General features: G+C 44.4%; 1 protein-coding gene across 4 annotated transcripts in view; it reads right to left on the reverse strand.

Moving 5' to 3' along the window:
• RNF149 (ring finger protein 149) overlaps positions 1-11,377 on the reverse strand; it is a 37,181-nt gene extending 25,804 nt beyond the window's left edge. For 3 of the 4 annotated variants that reach the window (XR_008499589.2, XM_063649280.1, XM_054474369.2), the window contains exon 1: positions 10,664-11,266. Coding sequence is in view for 3 of the 4 variants with exons in the window: in XM_063649280.1 (XP_063505350.1) it covers positions 10,664-11,123 (460 nt within the window). In the remaining variant the exon portion in view is untranslated. Of the gene's footprint in view, positions 1-10,663 lie in introns of all 4 variants that reach the window. The other variant, XM_054474370.2, reaches the window with a different exon arrangement.
• Between the last annotated feature and the right edge of the window lie 6,315 nt (positions 11,378-17,692).

Here is a 17,692-nt window from a genome sequence, read left to right on the forward strand (position 1 = left end):
GCAGAGGCTGCGGTGAGCCAAGATTGAGCCACTGTACTCCAGCCTGGGCGACAAGAGCAAGACTCCGTCTCAAACAAAACACAAAAAGAGCAAATGGTCAACTTGGAAAAAATTGGTAACATAACAAAGACAAAAAACTAATTTCCTATAAGAGTAATAGAAAAACAAAGAAAATGAAGTTGATTTGCAGAAAAGAAAATAAAAAGGGTTTTTTGTTTTGTTTTTATTTTTAAAGAGATGGGGTCTCACTCTGTCACCCAGGATGGAGTACAGTGGTGGGATCCTAGCTCAATGAAGCCTCAAACTCCTGGGCTCAAGTGATCCTCCCGCCTCAGCCCCCTGAGTAGCTGGAACCACAGGCACACACCACTACACCTGGCTAATTTTTTTCATTTTTTTTTTTTAGAGATGGGGTCTCACTATGTTGCCCAGGCTAGCCTTGAACTCCTGGCCTCAAGCAATTCTCCCACCTCTACCTCTCACAGTGTTGGGATTCTGGCATGAGCCACTCTACGCCTGACCAAATGGATATTTTAAATAGCAGCTTTATTGAGATATAATCCACATACCACAAAATTCACCCTTTTTAAGTAAGTATACAAGTCAGTGGCTTTTAGTAGATTCATAAGGTTGTACAACCATCATCACTATCTAATTCCATAACGTTTTCATTACCCTAAAAAGAAACGCTGTGTCCACTGGCAGTCACTCTCTCCCTGCAAAAGGGATTTTAAACACATGTTTTCATGTGTTTAAAAGTCTTCCTTGGTAACAAATGAAAACATTTCCTGTAAGACTGGCAAAGATCAAAAAGTCTGATACACTATACTGGCAAAAATAGGCACGAATGAGCACTCTCGCACACTGCTGGACCAGGGGGTGAATAAATTACTACACTCTTCTACGAAAGGCAACGGCATTCAAAAAATTCTGAAAGTCCATGTCTCTTTGGCCCAGCAATTCTGTGCCCAGGAACTTAATTGAACAGATGTAACCAATGAGGTATCTATAAAGATTTATTGCTGGCCGGGCACGGTGGCTCACACCTGTAATCCCAACGCTTTGGGGGGCCAAGGAGGATGGATCAGAAGTTTGAGACCAGCTTGGCCATCATGGCAAAACCCTGTCCCTACTTAAAAGAAATACAAAAATTAGCTGGGTGTGGTGGTGCATGTCTGTAGTCCCAGCTACTAGGGAGGCTGAGGCAGGAGGATCACCTGAGCTTAGGAGACAGAGGTTGCAGTGAGCCGAGATCATGCCACTGCACTCCAGCCTGGGCAACAGAGCAAGATGCTGTCTCAAAAATAATAATAATAAAAATAAATAAATAAAAAAGATTTATTGCCAATGTTTTTCCCTAAGTTTTTGCTATCACAATCTAAACGTTCATCGAAAGGAAAAAAGCTATATAAATTACAGTAAGTGTATGAAGGCTGAAGTAGCAGCTCTGTAAGTACTGACAGTACTCAAGATAAAAAACACACAACATGTAAACTGTGTGGACAGCATGCAGTCCTTAAAAACAAACAAACAAACAAACAAAAAAACCCAAAAAACAAAAAACAACGAAAACCCAAAGACCTATATGCTCCCATCAACACATACTACCCTCTGGAAGGCTACCCCAGAGACTGGAGACCATGACTGTTTCTGGGGAGAGGCGCTTCGGGATGCAGGACAGGGTGGGGAGTCTTATTTGCACAGTAAGAATTCTGTACCATGTGCACATATTAGCTATTCAAAAAATAACTTTTAGGCATGGTAGCTCACGCCTATAATCCCAGCACTTTGTGAGGCCAAGGTAGGTGGATCACTTGAGGTTAGGAATTTGATATCAGCCTGGCCAACATGGTGAAACCCCATCTCTACTAATATTACACACGCAAAAAATTAGCTGGGCATGGTAGCTCATGCCTGTAATCCCGGCTACGCTGGAGGCTGAGGCAGAAGAATTGCTTGAACCCAGAGTCGGAGGTTGCAGTGAGCCAAAATCGCGCCACTGCACTCGCGCCACTGCACTCCAGTCTGGGCAACAGGGCGAGACTCTGTCTCAAAACAAAACAAAAAATAACTTGAAAGGGTATATAAAGAATGTTCCCTGACATTACACTAAAACCACACTCTAACACTATTTTATTGTGGAGAGAAATTTCATCTGCAGCAAATCCACTGTAGATCTCAAGCTTTGGGATTTAGTTACTGAAACACCAGAAGGGCACCCTTCTAAGGTAGCCCCTGTGTGGAGGCTGATCCTATCATCTGATGACCTGCCTGTCTAAAAGGGTCCCTTGGCAAGAAATGTAGTTTCTGAGGCACCCACACAACCAACCATGTCATCACAAGTGGACACAACAAAGGAGGAAGGCATTTTCTGCCATCAGGAAAATAAACATCTAGTAGTTAAGAAGGATGTATATAGAAAGAATTATGATGGTTATATCTTATATAACTATATGGCACTTTGCAAGCTAAAAGTCTTTTTTGTAAACTTGCTTTTGTGGAAAATTTCAAGCACATACAAAGTAGAAAGAATAGTACAACGAACTCTCATGTTCCCATCTCAGTTAAAAGCTTTTACAAAGAAAACTAAACTATGCTATGATGACAGTTGAATCAATTTCTGGTACTGATACCACGTTCTTTGTGTGGTAATGGGGAAGAACATGTTCACATTTATATCTCACTTGAAGCAGGAAAAGGCCACACTATCATTCTACAGCTGAGTGTTAAGAAATTCTAGGGAGTTGCTCAATGTCACACACCACCTGAAAAAGCCAGTTCTAAAGTCTGAAGACCCAGCTCCAAGGTAGCGTCCCTTCCCCACCCCCCTTCATAGGATCACAGGCTTCACAGCCAGACAGACCTGGGTGCAAAAATCACTGTTATCCACTGCCTGGGAGGTTGGACAAATCCATGGTCACTGAGAATGCTTCTGCAGCTACAAAATGGGAATGAGAATGACTCTATTTTGGACTACCACTTTTTCAATAAGAAAGCAGAGTAACAAAGAGCTACAGAAGTAAGGAGACAATTTTGCTTGGGGTGGAGGGAAATCTCCCCAGGCACACTGGAGTCACATCTCAAAGAAGACAAAAAAAGTTTACAAAGCAAAGGAAGAGGGTTTCTAGACTGTAGACCACAACAAAATATATTTGGGATGGTGACCAGCCCAGTTTGGCTGGTGACTAAGATACATGCAAAGGTACCTTGTTGAATAAATGAACAGATGAGTGGGAGACAGAAGATTAACTGAGATTTAAAAGGTTCTTTAACACCTACAATCTCAAGGCTGGGGGTGGGGGAAGTGATACTGCCGCAACAAGTATCAGGAAACCCTGAGCAGAAAACACTTGCAATATCAATCTGAAATTTCTCACCTAGGAAATTCATCTTAGTTTGCTGAGTTAAAATAAATTACTATTTTTTAAAAACTTCCTAGCATTAGCTGGGTGCAGTGGGTCATGCCTGTAATCCCAGCACTTTGGGAGGCCAAAGCAGGTGGATCACTTGACCCTAGGGAGTTTGACACCAGTCTGGGCAATATGGCAAAACCCTGTCTCTATTAAAGCAAACCAAAAAAACCTACCTAGCATGAGTTCTAAACAGTTTGCTATATTATAATCATAGCAGCAAGACTGCTTCTAGGAATTATTTTAAATTAACAAAACCCAGAACGAAGACTCTTTATACCCTGAGATTTGCTTTTCCAGAACATTTCAGGGGATGAACCGGAGGCAGGGCAGTTGGGTAAAAACGTGCTAGTTCAGGGGTCAGTGTGTGCACAACCGCAAGGGGTGCCAGGCACGGGCACCTTGTGGGCCCTACTCTTGCCTCCGATGCATCGCCGCCTCTCTGGCCAACACTAAGGAGCTAAGCTGCTCAAGTTATTGTGCACGACCCTTCCTTAACTGGCACATGAGACCAAATCACAGCTTATTTCCAAACTAAATGGCTGGATTTCTTCACAGAAACTCAAAAGACTTGGGATGACAGAGAAAAAGCCCTTAGAGGTTATCTCTTCCTTCCTTAGGCCTTAACGTTGTTACCAATATTGCTTGACTAAAAAATGTCACCTTGCACGATTATAGGTCACTGCAGCCTTGACCTCCCAGGCTCAGGTGAACCTCCCATCTCAGCCTCTCTAATAGCTGGGACTGTGCCACCACACCCAGCTAATTTTTCTTTTTATATTTTTTGTAGAGACGGGGTTTCACTATGTTGCCCAGGCTAGTCTTAAGCAATCCGCCTGCCTCATCCTCCCAAAGTGCTAGGATTACAGGTATGCATCACGACGTCCCACCTCAAAGATAGTATTTTCAACAAACCAAATTACCCGTAACATAATTTAACACTCTTCTGCACCAAAAAGTAAAGTTGTGTTTACTTCTGGTTTTTTTGTTTGTTTTGTGTTTGTTTTCAAATTTCTGCATTCCTCTTATCACCTTGTCAAAATAATAATAAAGGAAAAAAGTTCTGACTTGGTCAACAGCTTTAAAATTCTTCTGGATGACATGAGTCTAGTGTACTATTTCTCCTCCCAAGACAACTATTTAAAGTAGATTTCAACATTCTCTTGAAGGACATGGCAGTTACTGAAATATTTAAAGTAGTGGATCAGATATCTGTTCTAGAAAACTAATTTAGGCAGCAAGAAATCATTTTAAAGTTCCAGAAAGAGAATACTATAAACTTTCAAGTCTTCTTTTCCCCAATAGCTAACTGCAACACTCTCTCTACTTTTTTTCCCCTCCTCTCTGGAGAATTTCTGGTCAAATCTTTAAGGTTCAGCATAAGCTCAACTTAAGGCTTTTCAGCACCATCTGCCTCTTAGATACCTCTTTTTGCACACCTACTATAATTTATTTATAGGCCTCCCTTACTAGACAAGTGTTACCTGATCTTATTTATTAATTTTTGTAGCCCTAGCGTCAAGCAGTGATGGCCCATAAACAGGCTTCTACGTGAATGAATCAATCTGAAAAACTGGCTCATCTTTTAGTGCTATAGTTAAAATGACTCAATAAGGAGAATTCCCAATAAAGAGATTCCCTAGCAGGTGAATTTGGTGAATTCATCAATATGAATGTAAATATCATGGAAATGTGAAGCCATTATACAAAACAAACGTTTTTATGGTTGGTTAGGGTGAGTTAGGAGGACCCCAACTAAGTACAATTCTCTTTTTGGCATTCAATTTTAAATTATGTTTTAGACAATTTGTCTCGCTCAAAAATATTTTGTATTTTTGAATATAATACTATATTCAATGTTAATGTAACTTGACAATGTTAAGAACTCTTTTGTAATTTTCCCAAATGCACTGCTTTATCTCAGACCTTCTGCCCCTCAGAATGTCCTATAGCCCACTCACCTCTACCGCACACAACACACCTTTCCCATCGACTTTAACTTGTCCTTCAAAACTCAACCTCGGCCAGGTGTGGTGGCTCACACCTGCAATCCCAGCACTCTGGGAGGCTGGGGCAGAAGGACAGCTTGAGTCCAGGAATTCGGAAGCAGCCGGGCAACACAGGGAGACCCTATCTCTACAAAACATTTAAAAAATTAGCCAGATGTGGCAGCATGCACCTGTAGTCCCAGCTACACAGAAGGCTAAGGTGGGAGGACTGCTTGATCCCTAAAGGGCAAAGCTACAGTGAGCTATGATTGTGCCACTGCACTCCAGCCTGGGCAACAGACTGAGACACTTGTCTCTAAAAAAAAAAAAACAAAAACAAAACCCCAAAACCAACCAAAAAAACCTCAACCTTTCTGGGAAGTGTCCTAGCTAATCCCACCCTCTGTGAGGCTATGAAGTGCCATTTCTGTCTTCCTATAGCACCAAAATACATTTTATTTTATTTTTGAGAGAGAGTCTTGCTCTGTCGCCCAGGCTGTAGTGCAGTGGTACAATCTCAGCTCACTGCAACCTCTGCCTCCCAGGTTCAAACTATTCTCATGCCTCAGCCTCCCAAGTAGCTGAGACTACAGACACTTGCCTCGACACTGGCAATTTTTTTTTTTTTTTTGTATTTTTAGTAGAGACGGGGTTTTTGCCATGTTGGCCAGGCCGGTCCCGAACTCCTGACCTCAGGTGATCCACCCACCTCAGCCTACCAAAGTGCTGGGATTACAGGTGTGAGCTACTGCGCCCAACCCCAAAATACATCTTAAATTCAAATCTAAATTTTTTGATCATTTGTGAGAGTGTAGCATTACACAGCATCAAGAATTTATTATCCATTCATAAAAGACTATTTAACCTGCTCTGCAAATACAAACTGCACACCCCTCTCAACATGTGAACTCTCTAGAGGTCAGGGATTTTTTTTTTTAATTTTATTTTTATACCTCTAATCAATAGGAGGGATTTCTTATACCTTTGTAACCTCCCCTGCCACCCAATTCTGGCAGATTCCCAAATATAGCTCCAAGCCTTGCCAGTACTTGGCACTCAGTAAATAACTGTTAAAAAATGAAAGTGCCATTCTTAAAAGACCACACTAAGATTTCAGTTAAAGGATCAGCCTATTTGTTAACAAACATATGTATGTTAATTTAAGGCCAATATCCTGTAAAAGCTTTTGTTGTAGTGCTTTGATGTTTACTAATTTCCACCTACCTTGGTCAAGCTTACTTTGATACCTTTGCAATACCTGCCTTAAATCCCTTTCCTTAGCCGGGTGTGGTGGCTTATACTCCCAGCACTGTGGGAGGCCAAGACAGGCAGATCACTTGAGCTGAGGAGTTCGGGAACAGCCTGACCAACATGTCAAAACCCCATCTTTACAAAAAATACAAAAATTAGCCAGACATGGTGGCGTGCGCTTGTAGTCCCAGCTACTTGGGAGGCTGAGGTGAGAGGATCACTTGAGTCCAGGATGCAGAGGTTGCAATGAGCCAAGATCATGCCACTGCACTCCAGCCTGGGTGACAGAGCAAGACCTTGCCTCAAAAAAAAAAAAAAACTTTCCTTTATGCTTCCTAAGCACCTGTGCATACTGGAATTATATGAGGTCCAAACCATATTGTCTGGAAAGTTCTGTGTATCACTCCTACTAGACCTCTCAAGGCCTTCACCTCTCAAGGGCAGGCCTGTGTCCTATGCATTTCTATCCCTCAGGAGGTATAATACTTAACCCAAAGTGGCTGCTGAATATATGTCTGCTAAAGTAAACAGAATTGACTTTGGGCAACAGCAACAGTCCTTACAGTTGTTTGGACAAAAAAATTCAAGTCACACTTTTTTTAGAGCCACAATAAAATACTGATTTAAATCCTAAAAGCATCTTGTACTGGATTCTAGTAGAGACGAGTAATAGGTTTCAGAAAAACTGGAGAAATTCTCCGAAGGCTTGGGAAGAGACTACTAGTATTTTTTTTTTTTTTGAGACAGGATCTCACTCTGTCACCCAGGCTAGAGTACAGCGGCGCAATATCGGCTTACTGCAACCTCTGCCTTCCGGGTTCAAGCAATTCTCCTGCCTCAGCCTCCTGAGTAACTGGGACTACAGGCGCCCGCCACGCCTGGCTAATTTTTGCATTTTTAATAGAGACAGGGTTTCACCATGTTGGCCAGGCTGGTCTCGATTTCTTGACCTCATGATCCACCAGCCTCGGCCTCCCGATGTGCTGGGATTACAGGCATGAGCCAATGCACTCAGCCTAGTATTCAATTTTACAGGCAGGCCACCTCTACCTATTTCATTGAAAACCAGTGTTACATAGAACAGTGAGAACCACTGAATCAGTGATCTTTCCTGGTTCTAGTCACACTCTGACTAAATACAGAAACCTAAGTCTGAGCTGTCTTCCAGGCTGTCTGTACACAGTCACCTTGTGAATTAATTCCTTTCTCAAAAAGTTATACCCAATGTGGCCACATTCTGTAAGGGTCTTTTCATTTCTGCAGTCACGACTATAGTACTGGCCCTTATATTTCTACTTAGACTAGCCCCACAGTCTAAGTGGATTCTGTTTCCAGCTTTTGCTCTGTTTAATCCATGTGTCACACTGCTAGCAAACTAATTTCCCTTAAATCAGTGTTTCAAAATGTTGGATAATTTTGTCAGCCTCTCCCCCACTCTCTAAACATTTGGCAATATCTGGAGACATCTTTGATTGTCAGAAGTGGAATTTAGTGGGTGGAGGCCAGGGATGCAGCTAAGATATCCTAAATGCACAGGGCAACCCCCGCCCCAACACACACAAAGACATACATGGGGTGAGGGGGGTAGGAACAGGGAGGGAGAGGGAGAGGAGGGGGAGAGGGAGAGAGAACAAAGAATTATCTGGCCCTAGATTACTAGATTACTGTGTTGTCTCTGGCTAATCCTTTAAACTCCTTGAGCATCAGTTTCCTCATCTGTATGTACTCCGTGGTCAAACACCTACCTTAAAGGCTGTTGGGAAGAGTGAGTCACTCTATGCAGAACACTGAGCTGTGTGAGCTGTGTCTGCAGACTGGACACTTCACACATCTTTAAATTGTTTCGTTGGCCTTTTCTCTCAAACAGAATTATCCTCTCACTAAAAAGGCTAGAATGGACACCGATAATGGGAAGAGAAGCTCCCAAGAAGTGGATTTCTCATGAACATCATGGTTGTTTTTCTGGCCCTGGATAAATTACACGTCAATAACATAAGCAGGCAAGCTTGCTGAACCATGGTTACAAGTGCTATTAGCCCGAATAGGTGTTTCTTAATGCTATTATCAAAAAATGCAGTAAGTAGAGTTGGAAAACTGCAGGCTGATGAACCTGCTATTTGAAAAAGAGTCTACATTAAGATGGGTGTATAAGAACCCAACATCAGAGAATCATGGCACACTAACCTCTTTTCTTTGACAGAACTACTAAAGCAGGGAACACTGTTGATAATATATATGTGAAGTGCTATGTCAAATCTGACAGGACCTTTCATGACATTCTTGTGGAAAAGCAGCCTGGGTACCGTGACAATTAAATAGATTTGTAATCACTGGAATAACCGCACCAAACGTAGTGCCTAGCCCAGTGACACCACATGGACATCTGCTCTCATTCCCACGCCCTCCTTTCTGCTGCAACTGAGGAATTGTCCTTGGACCGCCTGTGACCAAGCCTCCAGTGTTCTGGACTCAGCCTTCTTGCCTTCTGGAAGACTCTAGCAGATCACTCCCACCCAATTTCAAACACACCCTACCAACTCTGTCCCGCCATCCCGTACTCCCACAGTTTCTGCCCATTCCCCTGCATCTCCCTCAGTCTTCAATCTTCTTGAGTTGTCCTAACAGTCTTTAATTCTTCTCAACAGTCTCTCAACCGACTACCTTTCCCATCACTTCATAAAATAGGCAAATCCAAGGTTATTTTTCTGTCCTCACTTTACTGTTAGGACCTGAACTTGCATTCAGGAAGCCAAAACAGAGCAAAAAACAGAAGTATAAGAAAAAGAATGTCTGACTTAGTAGCAGTGGAAACTGAAAACAAAAACCAAAACTAACCACATTCAGCTGAGAATGAGTCAACTAGTTGTGTGATGCATAAAGTGATGTTATCTTACATAACAGAGTATGCTCACTCTCTGTGTACTGGTCGTTATTTTACCCGGAACTTAGTTTCAAGGATATTTTGCAAAATAAGACTTAAACTATGACTACTGCCTGAAGATACAACCTGCTGCCCTAGGGAATGGTATGTGTAGGAAGGGTTGCCTGGCAAATAGCAAGGTCTTTTTTGTCTTTTTTCCTTGAGGTCTTGCTCTGTCACCCAGGCTGGAGTGCAGTGGCACAATCACAGCTCACTACAGTCTCCACCTCCTGGGCTCAAGTGATTCTCCCATCTCAGCTCCTCAGTGCCTGGGACTGTATACAGGTGGGCGCCACCACGCCCACGCGATTTTTAAAAATTTATGTAGAGATGGGGTCTATGTTGGCCAGGCTGGTCTCACACTTCTGGCCTCAAGCGATCCTCCCACCTCGGCCTCCCAAAGTGCTGGGATTACAGGTGTGAGCCACTGTGCCCGGCCCCAAGATCTTTTCTTGAATGAATACACTAATTTTAATATTTTGATCGTAACTCAAGCCTCAGTGAATCTGACTGGCAGTACAGCCAGTGTTACAACCCTAAATTTAGCAAGTTAGAAAGCACAGGTCAAGGATCACCGACTCAGTCAGATGCAGGTTTTCTGACTCAGAGTTTAGAATATTCAGACATGATTCAAGAAAGCGAAGAAACCAGAGTGCCAACGAGCCATCACTTTATGTCGGTGAAGGGACAACCGATCGTGGCGCGTGCTGGGGGAAGAGTTTGGATTCCTACTCACCCCTCGGACTTTGGGAAGCGGTAAATGGAAAAGGGGCCCATGATTAGGAATCATGAGATTTCTCCACCTGTTAGAACCACAAGCCTCCTTCTGTGGATTTTAACGTCTTTAGTACTCCCTTCACCTCATCGATCAAAGGCGAAGATCACATCTTGTCTGCAGACTTACCTCCCTCCCAACAGCGCTCGGGGAGCCGCACCGAGCAAACGAGGGCTTCCCTGAAAGTTCCAACGGCCAGAGGCCTGAGAGTCGTGCCAGGCCCGCTTCGCGGCCTGCGGTTCAGGGCCAACCCTGAAGACCCCAGCCTCGGCTGCCGCGCAGAAGTCCCCCTCCCGTCCTCGCGCCCCGGCCTGCTCACCCGCGTGAGACATGGGCAAGGTGATGTTCCCGTAGCGCTCCTCATTGTAGAGGACGACGGCCGAGGCGTTCCTCCGCGCCGCCACCAGCACCTTGTCCTTGAAGGTGCAGCCCCCGCGAGCCACCAGGGCGACCCAGGGCGCGGCCCCTCGGCCGCCGGGCTCGGGCACGAAGAAGCGCGTGTCGGGCGCGCAGCCCTCGAGGTCTCCGCCGGGCGCCCACGGGACGCCCACCAGGCCATGCGCGCCCTCCTTGGGCGAGCTGTCGCCGAAGCGGCCACTCTCCGAGACGCTCCACACCGTCAGGTTGGTCTGCGGGTCCACGTACTCGATGTTTACCACGGCCGAGAACCACTCGAGAGCCCGGCCCCGGGCCCCGGGCACGCACAGGGCCAGGGCGAGCAACGCCAGAGCCAGCACGCCGTGAGCCCCGACGCCGGCTTCGCGCCGCCGCCACGCCATGGCAGCACCGCTGAGCTGAGTAGGGGGAGTCAGGGTCACGCGCGAGTACGGTGCAGTCGAAGAGCAGAGAGAAGCGGACACCCACCGCCGCCCAGGAAGACTGAGGCGGGGTCGGGGCCGCTGCGCACGCGCACCTGGCGGAGCGGACGAAGGGCGTGATCGGCCCTGGCTCCGCCCCCGCCCGCCCGGCCGCGCTGTGCGCAGGCGTAAGCTCCGCGGAGCCTCGGACCGCGATCCGTCCCGGGGTCTCAGGCGCCTGTGGGCCGAGGCAGGGCGCGCAGCCTGTATACCACAGCTTGCGCCAGGGCGGACCCCTTGGCCAGGGGCCAAGTTTGCGCAATAGGACGTCTAGCACCCCCAAAGTGAGGGGAAGTAACTCCAGAGAAACGGGAAGCTTCCCTGAAAGCAGGCGTGGGACCGCAGTTCTGTAAAATCGCTGAACAGATGTTTGTGGAGAGTTTATTGTGCAAGGCACATGGCAGAGGCCTTGTCTAAGTCGTTTCAAAGTTAATTAGCCAAGCCTGGTGGCACCCAACTAGAGTTCCCACTCGGGAGGCCGAGGTGGGAGGATGACCTGAGCCCCGGAGGTCGAGGCTGCAGTGAGCCGAGATCACCACTCCACTAAGCGAAACCCTGTCAATTAAGAAAAAAAAAAATCCAAATACATTTTGTAAAAAAAAAAAAAAAAAAATCCAAAGCTATGCACACATTATCCAACTACCTTTTGCTACTAATATTATGATGCTAATTGATTCCTTACAGCTTAAGTATATTTACAACAGCCCTTTTTGTTATAGTATTTTATGCATAATCTGTCATTTTGAAATAATCAGGCATAAGCATACAACGTAAGTGCTCATTTAAGTAGTCTGATGCCTACTACTGATGACATACAATGTAAGTGCTCATTTAGGCATCAGACTACCTTTTAGGCATCAGACTACGTTTTATGTCAATAAAAAAGGGAAAAGGATTTATTGTTTGGACATCAATACCCAGTGATACAGAATCCATATAAAACTACTATTGAGTACAAAACCTACTGTTTTCAGAAAGGAGGTTCAGAACATTGATTTCTGATAGACTCATCTTCCTGCGTTAAGGGTCTATAACTGTGGGAAGTAGGTTGTTACTGCCCGCATCACGTGTTTTTTGTTTTGACGGAGTCTTGCTCTGTCGCCCAGGCTGGAGTGCAGTGGCATGATCTTGGCTCACTGCAACTTCTGCCTCCCAGGTTCAAGCGATTGTCCTGCCTCAAGCTCCGGAGTAGCTGGGATTACAGGCGTGCACCACTCAGCTAATTTTTGTATTTTTAGTAGACACAGGGTTTCGCCACGTTGGCCAGGCTGGTCTTGAACTCCTGACCACAGCCTCCCAAAGTGCTGGGATTACAGGTGTGAGGCTGTGCGACGGGCCTGCACCACATGTTTTTTGTTGGGCCTTAAACCCTCTCCATTTCCTCCTTGTTGCTGTCTCTGTGCTCCAAAATGCAGTCTGACCCACAACCCGTAAATTTTCCATGAAGTTGGATCTCCTCTCCTTTCCCATCAGGAAACTGAATTTTAAAAGGCCCAAAGGGCCTCAGGCTTAAATTATGGTGGTCTATGCAGGCTGAGAACGGGTTTTAGGAACACCTCCACCACCACCCTTTATGCTCCAGCAAAACAAATACTGTAGTTCCCAAAAACGTGTCCTTGCAGTTTCATGTTAGGTCTTGCAAATTCATTTACTTCTTTCTCCAATGACCTACTCCTGGCTCTTGTCCCAGCAAACACTAAGTTAGTCTTCAAGTGTTAACTCAAAAGCTATTTTTCTGGTGAAGCCCGCCTTGGGTAACTGGGCAAACTTGGGTGCTCCTCCAGTTTTCCATGTTGCTTGTGTATATTATGTTTGTACATTCATGCTGTACCAGCAATACTGCTTTCCAAGTTTTGGGCCTTCTTTTAATGTTGTGAACTTTGCAAGGGCTGGGATTGTGTCCTCGGTCTTTTCATGAGCCTACCTCAACTAGCACAGTGGTGTATGTGAAATTGATAATTTCTGTAATAGGCAGGTTTTTTTTTTTTTTTTTTTTTTTACTGTGCCAGAGTTCAGTACTCAGGATTGGTTACAGGCTTGTTGAGCAAAGTCAGGCAGGCTAATAGGAACAGACCTTGCAGCTGTTGAGCTCTTAAGTTCAGCACAGTTTCTTGGTCTTTATTTTTTTGTTACTAGCTCCAGGCCTCAGTTGGTTTTCCCTGATCCAAAGTTGCCATCACTACCTCAAACCTCCAGGACCTTCTTTCCCTACACTGGCTGCCAGGGGCCACCCAATCTCGTTAATTTCCCTTCCGTATTGCCCCAGAAGAAAAACTAACAAGCCTTACCCCTCACTATTTGGTTGGGGGAGGGAGAGAAAGGGGGTGAGAGTTGTCATTATCATTTATTTTAATCATTTTATTGTAGAAACTTTCAGATATTTTCAAAAGTAGAGAGAACAGTATAATGAAACGTTATGCACCTGTAACTTAGATCCAACAATGATCTGTAACCATAATAGGTCTATTGCCTGAAACACATGGTGAGTCAATACACTGATACACCAGATTGCAGCAGAGAGAGGTTTAATTGTAGAGCTGCTGAACAAGGAGATGGGAGAAACCTCAAATCCATCTCCCAGAGGAGTTTGGGACTAGGGTTCTTAAGAGTTTTGGAGTGGGCTAAAGTGTGGAGATCATTGATTGGTTGAAGAGTGCAGGGTAAAATCATGGGATAGGGAGCTGAAGAAATTGTATTCTCATGATGATTCTGTTCCTCTGTGGGGGTCTTCAGATTGGTTGGCATCATCTGTTTTACTGGAATTAGGAATCTCAAAAACATCATACACAATTCTTAAAAGCCTTCTGACGCTAACGTTAGAAGTCCTATCAATAGGAAGAATGGGTCTACAAACAGTCAGTGTCTACTGCCACATGACTTGTGGTTACAAGGAAGTGGGTCAAAGTGCAGCCTGATTACTGCTTACCTATAACTGTATTTCTATCCAGAATTCTTGTTAACCCTGTGAAGATGGCTTCAGATCAACTCATGGCTAATTTGATTTCAAGTATATACCTGGCCACTTCCTGTCTCCTCCAATGGATTGCTTTGAAGGTGTGAAATTAAATAATTCAAACTTAAAGCTGTTGGAAATTGAAAGTATTCCGAGCCTTGAGAGGGATGTCGCTGTGCAACCTGAGTCACGTGGCATGCAGCTGCAACTTCTGCCTTTTTTCCTGTAAGTAATTGGAAAGGCCAAGCAGCACCAAAGATAGGACCCCCACAGATTTTTACTCCTCTTCACAGAGTAGTAAAGTAAATTAATAAATAAATCCTCCTTGGAATGTAGCAATCAAATATTTGTAGTTCTCAAATAACTATAACATATGCACTGGTCTGATACGGAAAATATTGTAATCCTGCTAAAACTTCTCTGTCTCTACCTATACAAGTAAAACCTTAACTTTCCTACTTTGGAACACTGACCCTGCTCACTTGGACTCTGTGTTTCTGGATGGCCATCCTCAAGCTTTGCACTTGAATTATAGAATTTTCTATAATTAACTATATGTTCTGAATCTCATGAGTTAAGGTTGACAAAGGAAATCCAAGATATTATATCATTTTATTTGTAAACATTTTAATGTATACCTTTAAAGCATAGGGACTCTGTAAAAACATGAAAGCACAATATTATTATCACATTAAAAAATGTGACCACAGTTCTTTAATATCATTGAATATCCAGTCAGCACACAAATTTCCCCTGATTGTCTCCTGAATGTTATTTTACATTTAGTTTGTTTGGATCAAATTTCACACATTGCATTTGGTTGAAATGTCTCTCAAGTTTCCTTTATTTATAGGTTTTTTTCTTTTCAGTTTTTAAAGGAAGAAATTTGATGATTTGTCCTGTATAATTTCCCACATTCTGTATTTGGCTCATTACATCCTGATGCTGAACACAGTATTACCTATGAGTATGAACGAGGGTTTCCTTCATAATACACAAAAACAGCCTCCAATAAAGAAGCACTTTAGAGGGCAAGGCTGATAGAGAATGACACGTGTCATTCACAACCTCCAAATGAAGAATTTTGTGTTCATCAAAATGGCTTGTTGTCTTATTTATTGACCTTTTAATACACGTAGTGGGGAAGATTCTCAGTCTACAGTCTCAGATGTACAAGAATTCTCCAGTTCTGTATTCTTTTGGGTGGTGGTATATTTTGTTGTTGTTTCCACTGTGTTGCCCAGGCTGGACTGCAGTGGCTATTCACAGGTGCAATCACAGTGCACTACAGCCTCAAATTCCTGGGCTCAAGCAATCCTCCTGTCCCAGCCTCCCAAGTAGCTGGGACTACAAGCCATCATGCCCACCTTGTTTTTAATAAAAATAAATTGATCTGTGGGATACATCCTACGATGGGTGTCTCAGTCAGTATAGGGGTCCCTCAAATGGTAGTAGCCCCCATGGGGTCCAGAGGCCAGGGCTGGGGGTTTCGGCACGGGCTTCTGGTTAGCAGCCCCAGTTAACACATTGCCACTCCCACTGTCTATGCACTGTTTCACGGCCTGTTGTGGGTGGCATGGAGCAGGAAAAGGCTTTGCTGGGCCGGGATCCTGAGTGCCACCTCACCTGAAATTGTAACACCCCCTCAGGTGCAACCCTGGAGCCTCACGTGTACAGGGGGCTTACTCCCTCTCTTCTTTCTTCTCTCCAAAGGTGAGCGCACCCCTCCACCTCTGGAATCCCTCCTCTAACCTGATGGTTTTCACACTTTAATGTGCATACTCATGGCCTGAAGAACTTGTTAAAACCTCACCCCCAGAGATTCTGCTTCCAGAGGTCCGGTGGGCCCATGTGTTCCCACTGCTAATGAGCTCACAGGCCCCTTAGAGGAGTCTCCTTTCTATAATACTGTCTGTGCCCTCTTCAGAGGGTAGAAGAGCCTTAGAACCGCTTTTGTCGTCCACTCTGCACACCTTCCTGGGTCAGAGAAACATCAAACCTGGCACCTGCTCGAACTGGTTGTGGGATGATATGGGAATAGAGGGGAGAACAAACAAATTAGTATTTCAAAATAAATATCACTAATTGGAAATTAGGTTCTACTAATAAAACATCACTTATCTGATTTATATGTAGACTGTATACATACTGGCATTTTGTTGAAATTGGGAAGAAAGAAGTTTCTAAAGAGGCTTAAAACCCATTTTCCTTGACAGGGGGCCTTCATGATGACAGGGACCGTGGCTTTTAGATTTGTCTACCCAGATAAGCAGAGGGTTGAGTGAATGATAACTTATTGAAATATTAAAACACACATATTCACCTTCATAGAACTCACCTGTGTATGAAAAAAGACTTGGTATTATGTAATTGCTAATAGTGGCCATTTTGGATATTGATACTGCTCTGAGTGAAAATTTTTCTGAATTTAGTTTTATTTTATTATAAATTTAAAAAATTGGCCAGACATGGTGGCTTACACCTGGAATTCCAACACTTCAGGAGGTTGAAGGAGGAGAATCACGTGAGGTCAGGAGTTTGAAACCAGCCTGGGCAACACAAGAAAACCCCATCTCTACAAAAAAAAATTTTTTTTTTTTTTTGAGTCGGAGTCTCGCTCTGTCACCAAGCCGGAGTGCAGTGGTGGATCTTGGCCCACTGCAACCTCTGTCTCCAGGGTTCAAGCGATTCTCCTGCCTCAGCCTCCCAAGTAGCTGGGACTACAGGCGTGTGCCACCAAACCCAGCTAATTTTTGTATTTTTAGTAGAGACAGGGTTTCACCATGTTGCCAGGATGGTCTTGATCTCTTGACCTCATGATCCACCTGCCTCAGCCTCCCAAAGTGCTGGAATTACAGGCGTGAGCCACCATGCCTGGCCTAAAAATATTTTTAAAAATTAGCTAGGTGTTGTGCTGTGTGCCTGTAGCCCCAGTTACTTAGGAGGTGAGGCAGGACGATTGCTTGAGCCCAGTAGGTGAAGGCTGCAGCAAGCTATGGTCGTGCTGCTGTACTCCAGTCTGGGTGACAAAGCAAGACCCTGTCTCTAAAAAAGTTAAAACACAAATTATTTTCTGTATTTCAGACATTTTCTTTAATGCACTTACATGATTTTATTGCTGATAAAATAAATATTACAATCCTGGCCAGGCACGATGGCTCACGCCTGTAATCCCAGCACTTTGGGAGGCCAAGGCAGGCGGATCATTTGAGGTCAGGAGTTTGAGACCAGCCTGGCCAACATGGTGAAACCCCGTATCTATTAAATATATAAAAATTACCTGGGTGTGATGGCATACACCTGTAATCCCAGCTACTCAGGAGGCTGAGGTAGGAGAATTGCCTGACCTGGGAGTTGGAGGTTGCGGTGAGCCCAGGTCATGCCACTGCACACTCTAGCCTGGGGGACAGAGTGAGACTCCATCTCAAAAAAAATTACAATCCTAAGGAAAACCTGGAAAGGTCTACAAAATCTTTGTTCTGTTTGGGGTAGTAGGTGTATACTCAGGGAGGGTTATAGGGTAAGGGACACTTGGAGG

This window comes from Pongo pygmaeus, chromosome 12, assembly GCF_028885625.2.
Source record: "Pongo pygmaeus isolate AG05252 chromosome 12, NHGRI_mPonPyg2-v2.0_pri, whole genome shotgun sequence".
NCBI lineage: Eukaryota > Metazoa > Chordata > Mammalia > Primates > Hominidae > Pongo > Pongo pygmaeus.